The sequence below is a fragment of the Falco peregrinus genome, chromosome 8 (assembly GCF_023634155.1).
Source record: "Falco peregrinus isolate bFalPer1 chromosome 8, bFalPer1.pri, whole genome shotgun sequence".
NCBI lineage: Eukaryota > Metazoa > Chordata > Aves > Falconiformes > Falconidae > Falco > Falco peregrinus.
Window position 1 is genome coordinate 54,658,698 of NC_073728.1, and position 14,221 is coordinate 54,672,918.

The window sequence follows — 14,221 nt, forward strand, 5'->3', positions numbered from 1 at the left end:
ATCCCACCAAACTCTGTCACATCTCTGCTGGCAAGAGGCACTTTCCCGTTGGTGTCTGATGACAGTCCATGGCAGGATTATGAAGAGCTGTTGCACTTAAAGGCAAAGAAATGCTACAGGTCCTAGATTGCTGCAAATCACATTTAGGTTTGTGAAGCCCATCTCATCCAAAGGCTTCAACTGGATTAGTTATTTTTAAACCCCACAGAAGGAGTGTTAAAAATGTGCTTTTTCATGCAAGCAGCCTTAAAAAAAAATCTGTGCTTTATGTTCTGAGGTGCTTTCTCATAATTTCCCCATCCCCTTGCTGCCTACACCCCGATGCTGTACGAAAATGACTTCAGAGACAACACAAAAGTGCTGTTTCTGCAGCTTGCTTTTTGTAAATCTTAGGATTTTGCTTTTCTCCTTTGCTGAAACTCCAGTAAGCATTTAAGATTTTGATATCTGGTCTTTGGGATGGTGATGGGATGATGGGAGAGAGGATTACAGCTACCGTATGTGCCTGTTACATCCCCGTACAGAGCCACTGCCTGGTACTTATTGATAATAGCTGACAGTGGAGAGCCAAATGGATGTCCTCTGTTTTTAAGGTACAACCTTGAAAGGGTAACTCTTGCTGTTACATGGACTAGGTCTTTTATAGATGCAGGACAAATCTTACCAGATATTACAGCTTTTAGAAAGCATCACTGTTGTTCATGGGTCTAGCTGAAGTCCAGTGCTTGGAGCTTTGGTCCTGCACTGGGGGCTGCTGACACCTTGCCCACGGGTGGGTGCTGTGGTCAGCCACAGATCCCCTTCCCAGCCCTTATGGGATGCCGAGCTGCACCCATAGCCAACCTGGCTGAGCACAGCGTGCCACCTCCCAAGGGACTTTTGTATCCAAGATCATCTGGATAGGGAGAAGAAACCCATAAGCATCTGCATCCCCATACTCCCTTCCCAACCTGAATACTGACTAATTCAAAGCAGATGAGGTGGCTCTCGACATGCTGCAATGAACCCAACCCATGGCTCCTGCTAGGGGAAAAAAACCTCCTGAAACAAGCAGGGGCTTTTTCTGAGCCTGATAAGGGCACGAGCTTCTGCTCCGCATGTTTTTCATCCTCTAGTTTGTTCCCCACCTCCCTTTCCCCTCAAACCAAGCTGCCAGGTCCCAGCTAAGCAGCCAGCAAGGTCTCCCTTTCCCAGGGAATGCCACAGTGGTGACAAGGTCTCTGCCCCTGCACCAGCCCTCCCTGTACAGAGGAAGGGCTGGCTCCATCCCCGCATCCCACCCCAGCCCCAAGCCAGGGCCCTGCTGCAGGGGGGGAACGACCCTGGGGGGCGAGCAGCCAGGGTACCTCTGCCCCCCTCAGCTGAAGCTGCTGGCCCAGGTTCAGGGAGATTTTCTTACCCCCTACAGCAGCAGCTGAAATTCCAGCTAAACAGAACCCAGCCACAGACTTATTCAAAACATTTATTAGTGTTTAAGGAAAATAATAGTGTGAAAGGTACAGAACTTTGTCTAAAGCCATATGCATTTTCTCTTTTTACAAGCTTATTTGGCTGCAACTTCTACATGAGACTAAACTAGTATGTTTTTCTCCCAGAGATTTTGGAATTAAGGACAGTTTGTCTTTTTTTTTTTTTTTTCCTTTTCTTTTTTTTTTCCTTAGTTCAGCACTTTTAAGTTAGGACAGCATTTTCCAGGGTTTACTGCTATCTTTTTCCAGTAGGCATTTTGCTTCTCCCAGTATTTTCATTCCAGAACAAGGCTCATTCCAGATGCAAAGCATAAAGGAAACATTCATACCTTGGCTTTTAAGCTAAACCTCCTTCGTGAACAGCAAGTTCATAAGGAATGTTAATTAAAGCATCATACAGTATCTAAATGGAGATTTTTTGTCTTTTTTATAAAGAATTAAGGCTATGTAGATGTCACAATAAAATAATCTCAGGTAAAACGCACCCTATTTGTTAGATATGAAAGAAGGTTTAACAATAAATAAATGATTTATGCTGTCAATAACATTATGGAACTGTATAAAACTATATTTATGCAGCTTTAAACATAAAAAAACCATACTAGTGGCATGAATATATACAACACAGGTCATGACATACGTTTAAATTATCATAGCCAGCAGTGTTCTTTTTTAAATGGGGACACTATAATAAATAGAAATGTTAAATATTTACAATAATAGCATATGTGGAATCAGTAGATGGACACATAAAATCTTCACACACAGAGGAAAAAAAAAATTATGCCTTATACAAAATTCCCTCCCACCCACAGCTTGCCCTCCCCCGCCCCCAAATTTTCATTGACTAAAGAAGGGGAGTATACAATTTCCCCCACAGAACAACTGAATACAAATAAAACTGTATGCATGCTGAGGTGATATGTTGACTGAGACATTCAAGGATGTAGATCTATGTTTGGTTCCCATTGATGAATCAGACCTCTAATGAGAGAGGGGTCTCATTTTAGTCCAAAGCAAGACCATTACATTGGTAGTGAGTTGTTTCTGTGTGTTTTTTTTGGTTTTTTTTTTTTTTTTTTTTTTTTTTTGCTAAAATGCTTGGATTGTCTTTTTGGTTTGAGCTTGTTCTTCGTGGTGGCTGTATGCCGCCAAGGGGGAGAGGACGCTCGCAGGAAACCCATGGAGGCACGCTAGAAACCTTCTTAGGGTACCACCAGCAGCCACTGGGGGTTTGGAGCAGAGGAGCTGGCCGTCAGGGGCCCGAGCCCACCTTGGCAAGTTCCTCTGTGGGACAGCCAGGGTGCCCCTTCCGTGGGAGAGCTGTACCATCACCCAGCCGGGCAGCTGGCACTCTGTGCCAGGAGCTCCGCTCCTCTGGTCAGCATGGGCTTTGCTGTTACAGTACCTGGCCGGATCCCACCTCTTCCCAATGGAGTCAAATGACAATTTTGTCACAGAACTTAGCTAAAACCAGGCAGGATCAAGATCATGTCTTCAAAGACCTGGTGATCACATAGAGACACACCTTTTCAACTTAATGGTCCTCTCTTGCTTCCTACGTGGCTTCTATTAAAAGCAATGCCTATAACGTCTGCGGGTGGATACATGCATTAAACCCTGAATATAGCTATTAGGAGCTGTGTTCACTTAGCAGTAACAAAAATCTTGAGTTGGAAATTGTAGCCAAATTCCAACACCCTCTACTGTTTATACAGCTCCTTCCCACCATGCGACAAGGCGTACGTTAGTTCACTGGGTACGTTCTGTCTCTACTGAACTGCCTTCCTGCCCCCACAGCTTTCCTCCCAAACTTTCTAAATGAGAAGGCTCAAATCCCTGGTGTGATTCCCACTTTCTAAGAAAACTCGCTTTTTCTCCAGAGGAAGCTAAAGAGCTCGCCCTTCTGTCCCCGTGGATGCTGTAACCTCCATTTCCAGTACAGTATCTGGGGATATAGGACTGCAGATCTGCAACCTGAGAATTACAATTGCATAGGGGGTAGGAGAGATGTGCCCAAACACCTCATTCACGCTTACAACTGCTTAGAAACAACACGCTCTTGACACTCTTCATCTTTAGTAACTCATTCTGCAGAGAATGGTGGTCATTTAAAAAGAAAAACCCCAAGCCAACCCCCTCTCCTTATCTTTGGCATTTGGTTAAACCACAGCTGATAGGTAGGTTAGAGCAGGGCTCCACACCCCAGCAAACCACACCACGCTACTGCTAAGGACAGACAGATTTCCAATGGGCCTTCAACCCAGCCCTACAGAAGAACTAAGTACGTGGGGTCCTTCGCTGCCTGAACCTGTGCCCATCCTTTTAAGCTCGGGCTGTCCTTCAGGGTGGAGGACCTGTATCACTGAGTGGGCAGGTGTAAGCAGAGAATATGCACAGGGTTTTTACAAGTCCACGAGCACACTCTTGGGGGGTCCTCTATACTGTGCAAGTCATAACAGTCACATTGCCCTGTCTGGAAGCTGACTTCTCACCTTTGACGTGCTGAAGTGACTGGATTAGCAAGTGTCGAGTTATGCAGTGGTTAAAAAACAAACAGGGGGCACTTCAACTAGGCAGCATCACCCAGATGGGAACAATGGCTCAGAAGTTAGTTAACAGAAAGCGGTGGAGCTCTGGACCGCACAGCTCCTGTGCAAGAGACAGGGTAGCTATTTCATTAGAGAGCGTCACATAGAGAGCCTTGAGCTCTTGCATTCTCAGCCACAGGCAGAAACCAAATCCCCCTGGAATTCAGCCATCTGCTGTAAGGCTGTGCCCTAAACCTTTGGAGGTGCTAAGCCACAAGCAGCCACATGCAATCTGGCAGAGCCCTCTTGGAACCTTCTCCCCAGCCAAGGGGACCAAGAAAAAAAACCAAACACCACAAACCCCTAAAACAACCCAACAACCCCCCAAACAAGATCCTAAATTTCAGCTGATGTCCGTTTCATAAAAAAGGGGAAAAGAATTTAGTCAGAGACATTTTGCCACGCTTGGTGGCTGCTCAAGTGTTGAGTTTGCTGGATCGTTAACTCATTGCCACTGCTCTCCCTTTGCTACTATATACACTGTTGCCGAGGTCCATATATATCTTGCAATGCCCTGTGCTTGACCTCTGAATGGGAAATGCTTTGGAATGTCCATAGACGGGAAGATGGGACTCAACGGAGGAAGTTTCCAGTGGAGGGGGAGCATGGGGGGAACGGGGAGTTGGTGCCTTTTTCACCTCCGGATGTCAGAGAAGTCGGACAGTTCGTCTGCCCGGTCCATGATCCCATGTGGCCCTTTGGGACCGTGGCCCCCAGCTTTCACCCGGGCATGGGCGTTCAAGTGGCCCTTAGTACCTCTCTCTGCCTTAGATGCTCGCGAGCTCTCCCGGTGGTCAGAGTCGGCCAGCATGTCCCCTCGGCCAGCAGCGCCTTTGCTGGCTTCACCCGGCTTCTTCTCGGGACCCAGGATGGTGTCACCATGCACAGCCGAGGTGCAGAAGCTCAGGATGGAACAGAGACTTCCCCAGTTCTGTTCACACTGGGCCTGGACGCTTCTTGTTATTGCCTTTTTCACCTCCTCGCCACAGGTGAGCAGGATATTCACGAGGTCAACATATGGCCTAGAGGTAAAGGAAACAGTGAAAGGGGAGTCAAAAAAGATGTGAGTCAGCAAACACGTGGAACAGCCCCCCCGGCTTACCCTCCCCTGTGCACCGCACAGTTCAGCAGTGTTAGCCCCCTGCTACCCGCTGACCCGGCAGCCTTGCAGACCAATTCTGCACCGTATGTTTATTACATGATGTATTCTATTCCAATTGGCCACAATGCTGTAAGAAACGTGTATGATGGCATCCTGTCAAATGAAGCTTCGCTCAAGTGCTGGATCTGCCTTGATTGCTCCCCCACCGGGGATGCTCTGGGAGAACTGTAATGTTCACCAGAGGAATACGAGGTCTACAGGCTTGGCAAACCAGGCTGTCGAAGGGAAGAACTGCTGTCTCACACCTCCCGCATCTCTCTCTGTCCGAGCCCCTTCACCTTTACTAGTCAGGATACACGACAAAGGAAACCTGCTTGCGTCCAGAGCCATCAACTCCATCAAGCAGCTTGCTATATCCCGGCGCACGGCTGGTACAGAGCGTACAGCGATCACTAGTCTGCAAGAGGGAGGCATTTCCTCCCCTCTGTGAAAAGCAACAGCAACTCTGCTGGAGGTTCTCTGGCTTTTCTCATCGTCTTTAGCTTTCCCTGAAGCACCAGGTGTTGATCTCCACCACAAGCAAGATCCTGTCTGGACTCAGGATCTCACTGCACAGAGCTCACACAGAAATCCACTTTGGTGGCATTGTTTCCTCCCACACCAAGATATTTTTCCTTTATTTCCTTACAGAGCACAGCTTTCAGCATATACCTTTTCCCAGCCAAAGAAGGACTTCAAATGCACCATGGCCAAATACCGTTCCTGCTTCCCATCTGTTCCCCTGTGCTCCCCCAGCACTCGCAGCCCCAGCGCAGGCACTCCGGCTTCCTCAGCCACAGGTCACTGAGTGCAGCAATTTTAAAATAGTTGCGGTCGCCAGTTTTTGTGGGTCAATATTGATGTTGTTTACTGACGCAACCGCTCAGCTGCTAGCGGGCCCAGGAGGACATGCTTTAAAGTCTTCCATGGTGGGAGCCATCCACCATGCAAGTGCAGAACGGTCTGGGGTCAGCAGTCATGGTTGTATGGGGTGGGGGGGGGGGTTGCGCCTGGGCACACGCCACCAGCTCTGGTGGCTGCGGACAAGTCTAAATCTCTTCCCACAAACTAAGTCTGAAGAGACAAGGAAAACCAACAGATAATGATCAGTGTCTGCCACTGCCCTGATTTTACTCTGCCCAACTGCTTCAACTCATTTGCAATGACTAATCTTGGACAGCCACCTACTTCCCCCCCTATCGCAAAATATTTCCCATGTTTGGATTGTTTCTGCCGTTTAAAAAAAAAAAAAAATTACTTGGAATGCGACCGATCTGCCAGAGCCTGTCACCACTTCCACCATAGCAAATCAGCCTGACCCCCACCCCACCGCAGCTGACTCAGGAGGAGACTTCGCTGCCCCGATTGCCTTCCTCAACACTCGTCGGGAGAAGAGTCAGAGAATAAATCTGAGAGCTGCCACTTGCTTCTCCGCTCTTAGCTTTTGCTTTAAATGTGAACTAGAAGATGAGAGAGAACCGAGCACATTGCATACAAAGTGATCCAGCAGCAGGAAGGAGGAAAAAAAAAAATAAAAAAATGGAAAGTTGTTGAAATTGGGCATAACCTTTGCAAAAAATCTTTGTAAGAAAAACATTGCTGGTATGACTAAAAAGTGGCTTAGCTGCCAAATATTTCAGGTATTCAGAGCCTGCCAGAGCCCTGTGGATTAATACTGGCCCATTTCTCCTTCGCTGTTTTACTTTCTGCATTTCAGCTGGCCTGACCATAGTACCTGAACTGAGCACAAGGCTGCAAGTCAGCAGACGTGATTTTATTTCCAGCTCTGCCACACTTGCCCATTGATCTTGAACAAGTTCCCTAGTTCAAGAGCTTCAGTAGATGGCCTCTAAATTTAGGGGAGGGGAGGAGGCTGGCTGGCTTCTATTTGGGGAGTCCTGCACAGGAGAGCCAAGCTCTGACTCTGCGAGATGCTGAAGTGTAGGAAGCTCTAAATGAATTTGTGCAAATTATAGGTGTTCAGCTGAATGACCCGTCTCTTCTGAAACTGAGAACCCCCCAAGTTAAGCTCCCCAGAAATAAGCAGCTGCCTTTGAGCCAGTCCAGCTTTAATGTGTTCGTAAAATAAGGATAACTTAATCCTCTTTGGAGAGGCTTTTGATTCTCATAGTTCTCATCCCCAAATGATGGGGGGAGGGGTTTGTGTGTGTTAATTGGTGCCAGGTACCCAGTTTACAGCCTACCAATGCAGCCTGAGCAGCACCTGCAGAGAGGTGCTGCTGTGCAGGATGGAGCCCTGCTTCCCCTCTCCCCCAGCCAGCGTGATGCTGCCCTTCGCCCTGGGCACAGCCAGCAGCCCTGCTGAGGCCAGGTCCTGCCACCAGCCATGCCTTTGATCCCAGCCTCAACTATATCCATGGAAAAGACCTTGCTTTCAGGCCACATGTCCAGCTTGTACAAACCACAGCAGACTATTCTGCACTTGAGAGTAAACTGCTGTCTCTCTGCAACTGCAGCTTAAGTATTGGGGGCGTTTTTTCAACACAAAGTAAGGGAATCTAAGCACCAATGCAAATGTAAGGCTAAAGGTCCAAAAGAAATTATTCTGTAAAAACCATTTATCTGTCACGATTGATGGGATTTGGAGTTTCTATGCCAATATCTGCTACGGATAAAAAGGCACAGAGGCGTGGTAGGAAGATGCTCCAAGGTAAAGGCTCTTGCCAGGCTGTGGCTCAGCCTTCTTGTTTGAGAGCAAGATGTTCATCTGCAAGAAAAACAGGCTCCGATTTTTGCATTTGTGCACAAAGAGTTGTTACAAATGGCTTGTGACTGGTTTGTTGCTGTCATGTAGTAGCTTTGATCAATTCCAAACAGGGTTTGTGCCTGCCATTCCTCAGGGGGCAGCTGTGTTCCCAGTCAGAGGGATGAACTCCTCAAAATCTGACTTGTGCCTTCATTTTGTACACCTTTATGTTTTATTAAAAAGCATCTGAGATTAATAAAGAGTAAGATGAATGGGAGATTACCTGGGGGACTGCAGCTCTTTCAGGGACAATTAACTACAAGACATTTGAAAGTATGTATTTAAAGAAGAAATTATCATCTTGCTGACAACTTTACATAGACTTTCTTCCCCCTTCTCCTCTAGCTGTCATCTTTAACAGGATACTGGGGTCAGGAATGGTGCCTTTGAGCTCAGAAAGCACAGAGACATTGCAAGATGCCTCTGGAAACAGCAGGACCAAGGAGTCATACAGCAGGACCAAGGAGTCATACATACATAAAGAGCCAGATCCAACTTCAACCCATTTCATCTCCTTCCACAGCCACATCCAACCCTCTAAACAAACTAGTCTTCAAGGGCCCTGTGAAGAAAGCATTACCTTGGTCTTGTACATGGGAAAACAAGACACGCTTAAGGCCAGAAGGAGGTGAAACAGCTCTTGGGCAGGTGCACAGCCCATTGGCACCACCGCGCTCCTGGAAGGAGCTCCCACGCCTCTGACTGCACTAGCACGGAGGCACTTACTCATGCTGCAGCAGGTCTTTGAAGTGAATCATCTCCACAATGACCTGGACGTTCTCCTTGGCAGCGGAGCAGAGGTCATGCTTCAGGTAGCACTCCCGCTGTAACTGGAACACCATCTCTTTAATGGCAGGGCACTTACGGCTGATGCAGCTGAATTTATGCCTCAAGGCATGAGCCTTACACTTCAGAGCGTCTTTAATGAAAGATTTTCCCTGAGAAGAAAAGAAATGGAGTAGGTCTGTATTTCTGTCCATTAAGCACAGCAGCTGATTTATGCCCAGCCAACTGCTCCTCTGTTGGACAATGTCAAGGATTATTACATTGCTAAGGGTATCACTTAAAGGCTTTTCCCCCTCTTTTTGTTTCTCTGCCCTTAAAGGCCACACCAAGTTACCTGGCTTTGCTATCCCAGTGGAGCTGAACACACAGGGCTTCCTCACTGGTATTTTGGGGTCTCCTCTGCTCCAAGAGCTGAACGCCCAGCAAAGGAAAGTGCTAAAGTAAGCACGTAGAAATCATTCAGTGCTTGAGTTACTGGCTTCATTCACTTCTGGGGTGGCAGCACAGCAAGTTTGCACAAAGGTGAGGACATCCTGCCATGGCTGAGGTCCCCAGGACCACAAGCAGATGCCCATTCAGTAACTGCAAAGTAGGGTTTCTTTTAATTTTAAAACCAGTTTGCAAACTCAGACAGGAATGCACCATCTATAGCCACCTGTCCCATTCCCCAGCTGTCTGTATTTTCTCTACTGCTTCCTCAGAGAGGGACTCAAATCAGCACTAGTGATAATCCTACACTGTCTTGATGCCTTTTACTGCAAGAACTTGTAAGTGAGATTAAGCAAATCAGAGCAAGAAACTGAAAAGTCACAGGAAAGCTGCTTTAGCAGCATCTCTTTAACAGCTGTTTCTGATTCTTTCATTCTTTCGCTTAGTGGGCATCAAACCCATCCCTTCCTTTTCTCTCTGCTATCTGACACTAACTGCAACACATGGTGCATCTGGTGCAGTCTGACAGCGCTGCTCAGGCTCCCTTTACTTTGCTGAGCATCCTGCATTGCCTCCATCTCTTCATTAACTTCAGATTATTTTACACAAGCGCTTCATGAAAACCGAATTCTTGTTATCCTTTATCCAAAGGGTACACTGGGACAGCTCCACTGACATTAACTAAGATTCACCCAGACCTGCAAGCAAACATTGTCCCCAGATTGTTTCAAGTCAGAAATATTTCTTGCCGATCAAAGAACCGCTTCAGTTGTCATCCCTTTCTATTCCCCATACTAAAGGCACTTACATGCCCTTCCCTTAAGTAATGAACATGCACATCACAGTAGGCAAATAAGGATAAAAAAGAAAATTCTTATATAAACCAAATCTGACATCAACTGTCAGGTTTCAGAAAGAGAGAAGAGCAGAAAGCAGAGAACAGAACGTGGCCAGTGTTAGTCTTGTCATTTAACACAGCCTGAAATAACTGCAGATAATACAGAAATGAGCCATGAAAAGCCATGTTGTAGCAGAGGCTAAAGTCACCTCCACATTCAATAAAGCTCCAGGGGTTTAATACCTCTGCAGTGCGATGGAGGCAGCCTGGGTGTGGCATGTGCTGTATTTGATTGGCAATATCTGGGGATCCCAGGGAGCAGGCAGCGATGGCTATGCTCAGCCCTCACAGGCACTCTTCCCCCCCTCCCAACAGGGCTTACTCCTTCGGTCAACTCTGTTCACTGACAGAACATTGTGCAAGAATAAATGAGTATCTTCTGGAAGCCACTCGGAAATTAAGTTGAAGGTTTTCACATACCCACAGATGAAATGACTCCTGTTTTAATGGCTAGCTAGACCCTTCCGACATCTTTGACAATTTGACCCTACAACTCCAGCACTTAAAGTGTTTCTTGCTGGGTGGTCCCACCATCTCTGATGGAACAGGCTGCATCCCAAAGACAGCTCTACTTCATACCATGCTTTCAACAGTGCCATGTAGCTGGTGCTTTTAGTCAAGTTATACTGTAAACTGCATGGTCAAGCCAAATGCCACTGGCCTGTCGTAATGTTCTCTTCCCTCCACATTGAAATGTGAGAGTAGGTTTAGAAGACATAATAACAGGATGTCTCAATGATACATAAATGATCTGGGGAGAAAATGAAGGAGACAAACTTAATGCCACATACCATCTAAGTAACGTATTTTAACGCTAGTGCTTGAACCAAAGACTTGTTTGGATACAGCAGTTTTAGGAGGTTGCCTGTACTGGTTGTGTGCAAGTCTCGAGAACCAACTCTAGTAACTGTACGTTGGGAAATACTCTGATACATCTAAATGGACTGGGAGCCCAAGCTGCATTTGAGAATCAGCTTTGAACAAACACAAGGCAGAAGTCGAAGCTGCCTAGTGTTTCTGAAAACCGTGTCCAGCTACGTTAGTGTTCTGATTTAGTGATCCTGGGTACAGTAGGTGGAAGTGATCCAGGGATCGCTAGAGACAGCCTGTCTCCCAGGACAGGTTACACACCGCTGCTCTATTACCGCTCTGGGGTTTCAATTGGTCCCATCAACAGAAAAATTCTTAGTGAAGCTGGTCATGTGCAAAAGTAGATTTGTTAAGTAGCAGTAACTTTTTTTTTTTTCAAAGATGCATTAAGGAACTAAAATACATGCCAAGTGTATTATTAGAAGCTAGCAGACATGTAGGACATTTCACCATGTTACCTGGGCATCAAATTTTCCAGCGTTGTGCAGGAATGTCATGCAGATCTCGTGTAAGCCTCGGATCTCGCAAGAATTGTTTTCAAAGCATTCAAAGACTCCACATCCCACATCGCCAGCATTAACCAGGCAGTGCTGGATTTCAGCTAAAATGAGCATCGATTACAGTTAATTTGAAGAACTGTTCATAGGAGCTGGTGGTGAGTAGGGAAAGAGGGAGCTATTTTGCTAACATTATCAGTTCACAAGAAAAGATACATGACAAGCTTTGGTACCCACAGCATGCCCACTTTTTGCAGAAATTAGGCCTAAACTTGGGTGTACTATGTTATGAAAGCGATATCCAAGAAGTAAATGCCAAATCCACTATGCTTACGTCAAGCTATTTCACTTGAGAACTGTCTAATGCTTTTGCATTCCTCAGGAGCAAAGGACAGGCATGATTTTTGCTGTCCAACTTGTACAAAGCCCCCCTGTCAACTCCGAGTGCCAAAAGGAAAAGCCCAGGACCCAGCCAGCTAAAAGTTCTTGTTTCTAGTACTTTAAGCTGGTTTCTGGTGATTTAGTATGATAATTTTTACAGACTACTGGGCTTCCAGTTGTGATGTCTATGAAGTTAATAGTAAAACTCCCACTGGTAGTGTCCTTTGCACTGAGGGTTGCATAAAGCCGAAACTATGTCCTCACCTACGCAAAAATCAATTGAAAAAATATGTATTTATATATGTAGTACATAAAGTACATCTCCTGGAGCTAGCCATTACATATGTGTTTATTCTGTCCTTTCAGATGTTACGTAATACCGTAAAAAAATGCTGTCTAATACTCACCAAAAAACCCCACCAACAACCCAAACCCAAAAAACCTAATTCTTAACAAGACAGCTTCTGGTCCTTTTAAAAAAATATGGATGTAGTAGTATGGTCAGAGGGAAGGTGGTTGCTGAAAAAGCCCGGGGATAAAGTTAAACAGGGGCAGCTTTTAGACCAGAACTGAGGATGCTAAGAATTCCTGTACTCTGTGCCCTAGTGGTACCTTTAATTAAAGCTCGCCCTTGGGAGCCAGACTAATCCCCCTTCGAACCGCAGCGTGTCTCAGACATCCCCAGCCTCCCCCTCCGCCATGCGGTCCATTTGCAAGTCTTTACAGCAACTTTCAGTCTAATTTCAAGCCGCTGCAAGGCAGAGAGGAGCCGCGGGTGTAAATGCAGAGTTCACATGAACCGCCCCCCGCCCCGCTCAAAACGGAATTACTACCGCTGCCTCCCCCCCCTCTCTTCTACCTGCCCCGAGGTGTGTCTGGGGGTGGGACGCGGGAGCCCCGCGGTCGGCTCCCGGGGATGCTCAGCCCCAGGCGGAGAGCTGCGCAAACAGGCGCGCACCGAGGGGGGGGGGCGGGGGGGGAAAATGGAGCTCTTTGTGGAGCGCTGCGGAGCGCGGAGCCGGGCTGCTCGGGGGCCGGGAGCTCAGCTGTGGTGCTTGTGTTGGCATCCGGATGCAAACCCTTTGCCGGATCACATGTCCTGGCTCCAGCGTGCTGAGAACTGCACAGTGCCGTGATTCACATGTGGCAGTCCCTAATGGGCATTCGTGCATTCCTGCTCGTGTGTGTTTAAACACGTCTCGCAGCACTGAGAGTGTTAACAAAAAAAAAAAAAAAGGGGGGAAGGGGGGTGGGGGGTGGGGAAGGGAAGCGTCTGGATCCCGCGCGCTCTCTTTGCACGGCTGGGAAGCGATCCAGCAAAGCGCACGCCTCAGCTCTCTTTTTCTAGGCAGATAATACCCGGAGGAGGGAGCGCAGGGGGCGGGAGAGGAGGAGAGAAACCCCCGGTCCGTTGCATCATTGCACGACTCCCTATGGAGGAGGCAAAGCACCAGTCATTCCCAGCCGCTTCCCCTTCCCTCCCGTCCGGCCCCGTCCCCCCCGCCCCGTCCCCCCCCCCCCCCCCGCCGCCCCGGTTTCAAACGCTGCGCCGAGAAACTTTCTCCTCCCCAGCCCGGCACCTCGGCGGGGCTCCCGCCGCCCCCGGCCCCGCTCCCGCCCCGCACCGACGTAGCGTGCCCGGCGCGGCTGCGGAGCCGCTTGGCCCGGAGCGCTGCCGCGGCTGTTGCAAGGGCAACACGTGCTTGGCAAAGCCGGGCTTTACAGGTAATTAGCAGCCAGCTCTTATTTCCTCTGATGATTTATGCCTGACAGTCGGACACCGAAATAAAGCGCCTGTCATAACTCAACGCGGCTATTCCCCCGGTGCATCTGGAGCGCCGGGGACACACGCACGGACCCCCCCGCCCCCCCGTACCTGTGTTCTGCAGGGACAGACGCCCCTTCTGCTGCGGGGTCCTGTCCTGCGGCCCCTCCGGCGGGTGCGTGGCCTCAGTGCCCGCCGCCGCCCGGGCGCTGGCGAGCAGCAGGGCCAGGGCCAGCAGCTTGCCGCGGAGCTCCGCGCACATGGTCGCGCCTTCCCCCCGCCGCCGCCGCGTCCTCCCCCGCGGGGTGCCGCACCCGGGCCCAGCGCGCTCCTCGCCGCGGCCCCGCGAACCGCATGTGCCCGGCGCGGCGGCGAGCGCGGAGTGGCGGCGGCGGTGCCGGAGGGTGCCTCAAATATCCCCGCCGAGCCCCGGTGTCACTCGCATGAGGAAGCCGAGCAGGTGTCGCTCCGCGCCGCGGCCAATGGCAGCCGCCGCCCCGCTCCGCCCGCCCGCCGGGGGCCGGCCCTGCCCCCGCCGGCAGGTTGCAGCCGCCCGCCCCCCCGGCCCCCCCGCCCCGCGGGGGATGGGCGTGCGGGGGGCAGCGGGCAGGGACTGCGCCCCGGGCG

General features: G+C 49.1%; 1 protein-coding gene and 1 long non-coding RNA gene across 2 annotated transcripts in view; one reads left to right on the forward strand and one right to left on the reverse strand.

Moving 5' to 3' along the window:
• The window catches only part of LOC114010579 (uncharacterized), a 258,400-nt gene that overhangs the window by 27,654 nt on the left and 216,525 nt on the right, over window positions 1–14,221 (forward strand). The gene's annotated exons all lie outside the window — the stretch shown is intronic.
• STC2 (stanniocalcin 2) lies at window positions 1,447–13,986 on the reverse strand. Its single transcript, XM_055811753.1, has 4 exons — window positions 13,706–13,986; window positions 11,410–11,552; window positions 8,695–8,906; window positions 1,447–5,082 (listed from the first exon to the last, which is right to left on the reverse strand). The coding sequence occupies exons 1-4, from the start codon at window positions 13,854–13,856 to the stop codon at window positions 4,695–4,697; spliced, it is 894 nt and encodes a 297-aa protein (XP_055667728.1). The 5' UTR covers window positions 13,857–13,986; the 3' UTR covers window positions 1,447–4,694.

Coding starts and splice junctions, on each gene's coding strand:
- STC2 (XM_055811753.1), bottom strand. CDS start 13,856: ATGTGCGCGGAGCTCCGCGGCAAGCTGCTGGCCCTGGCCCTGCTGCTC. Junction 11,553..13,705: donor TCTGTCCCTGCAGAACACAG/GTACGGGGGGGC, acceptor TGCTCATTTTAG/CTGAAATCCAGCACTGCCTG. Junction 5,083..8,694: donor AAAGACCTGCTGCAGCATGA/GTAAGTGCCTCC, acceptor CTTTACCTCTAG/GCCATATGTTGACCTCGTGA.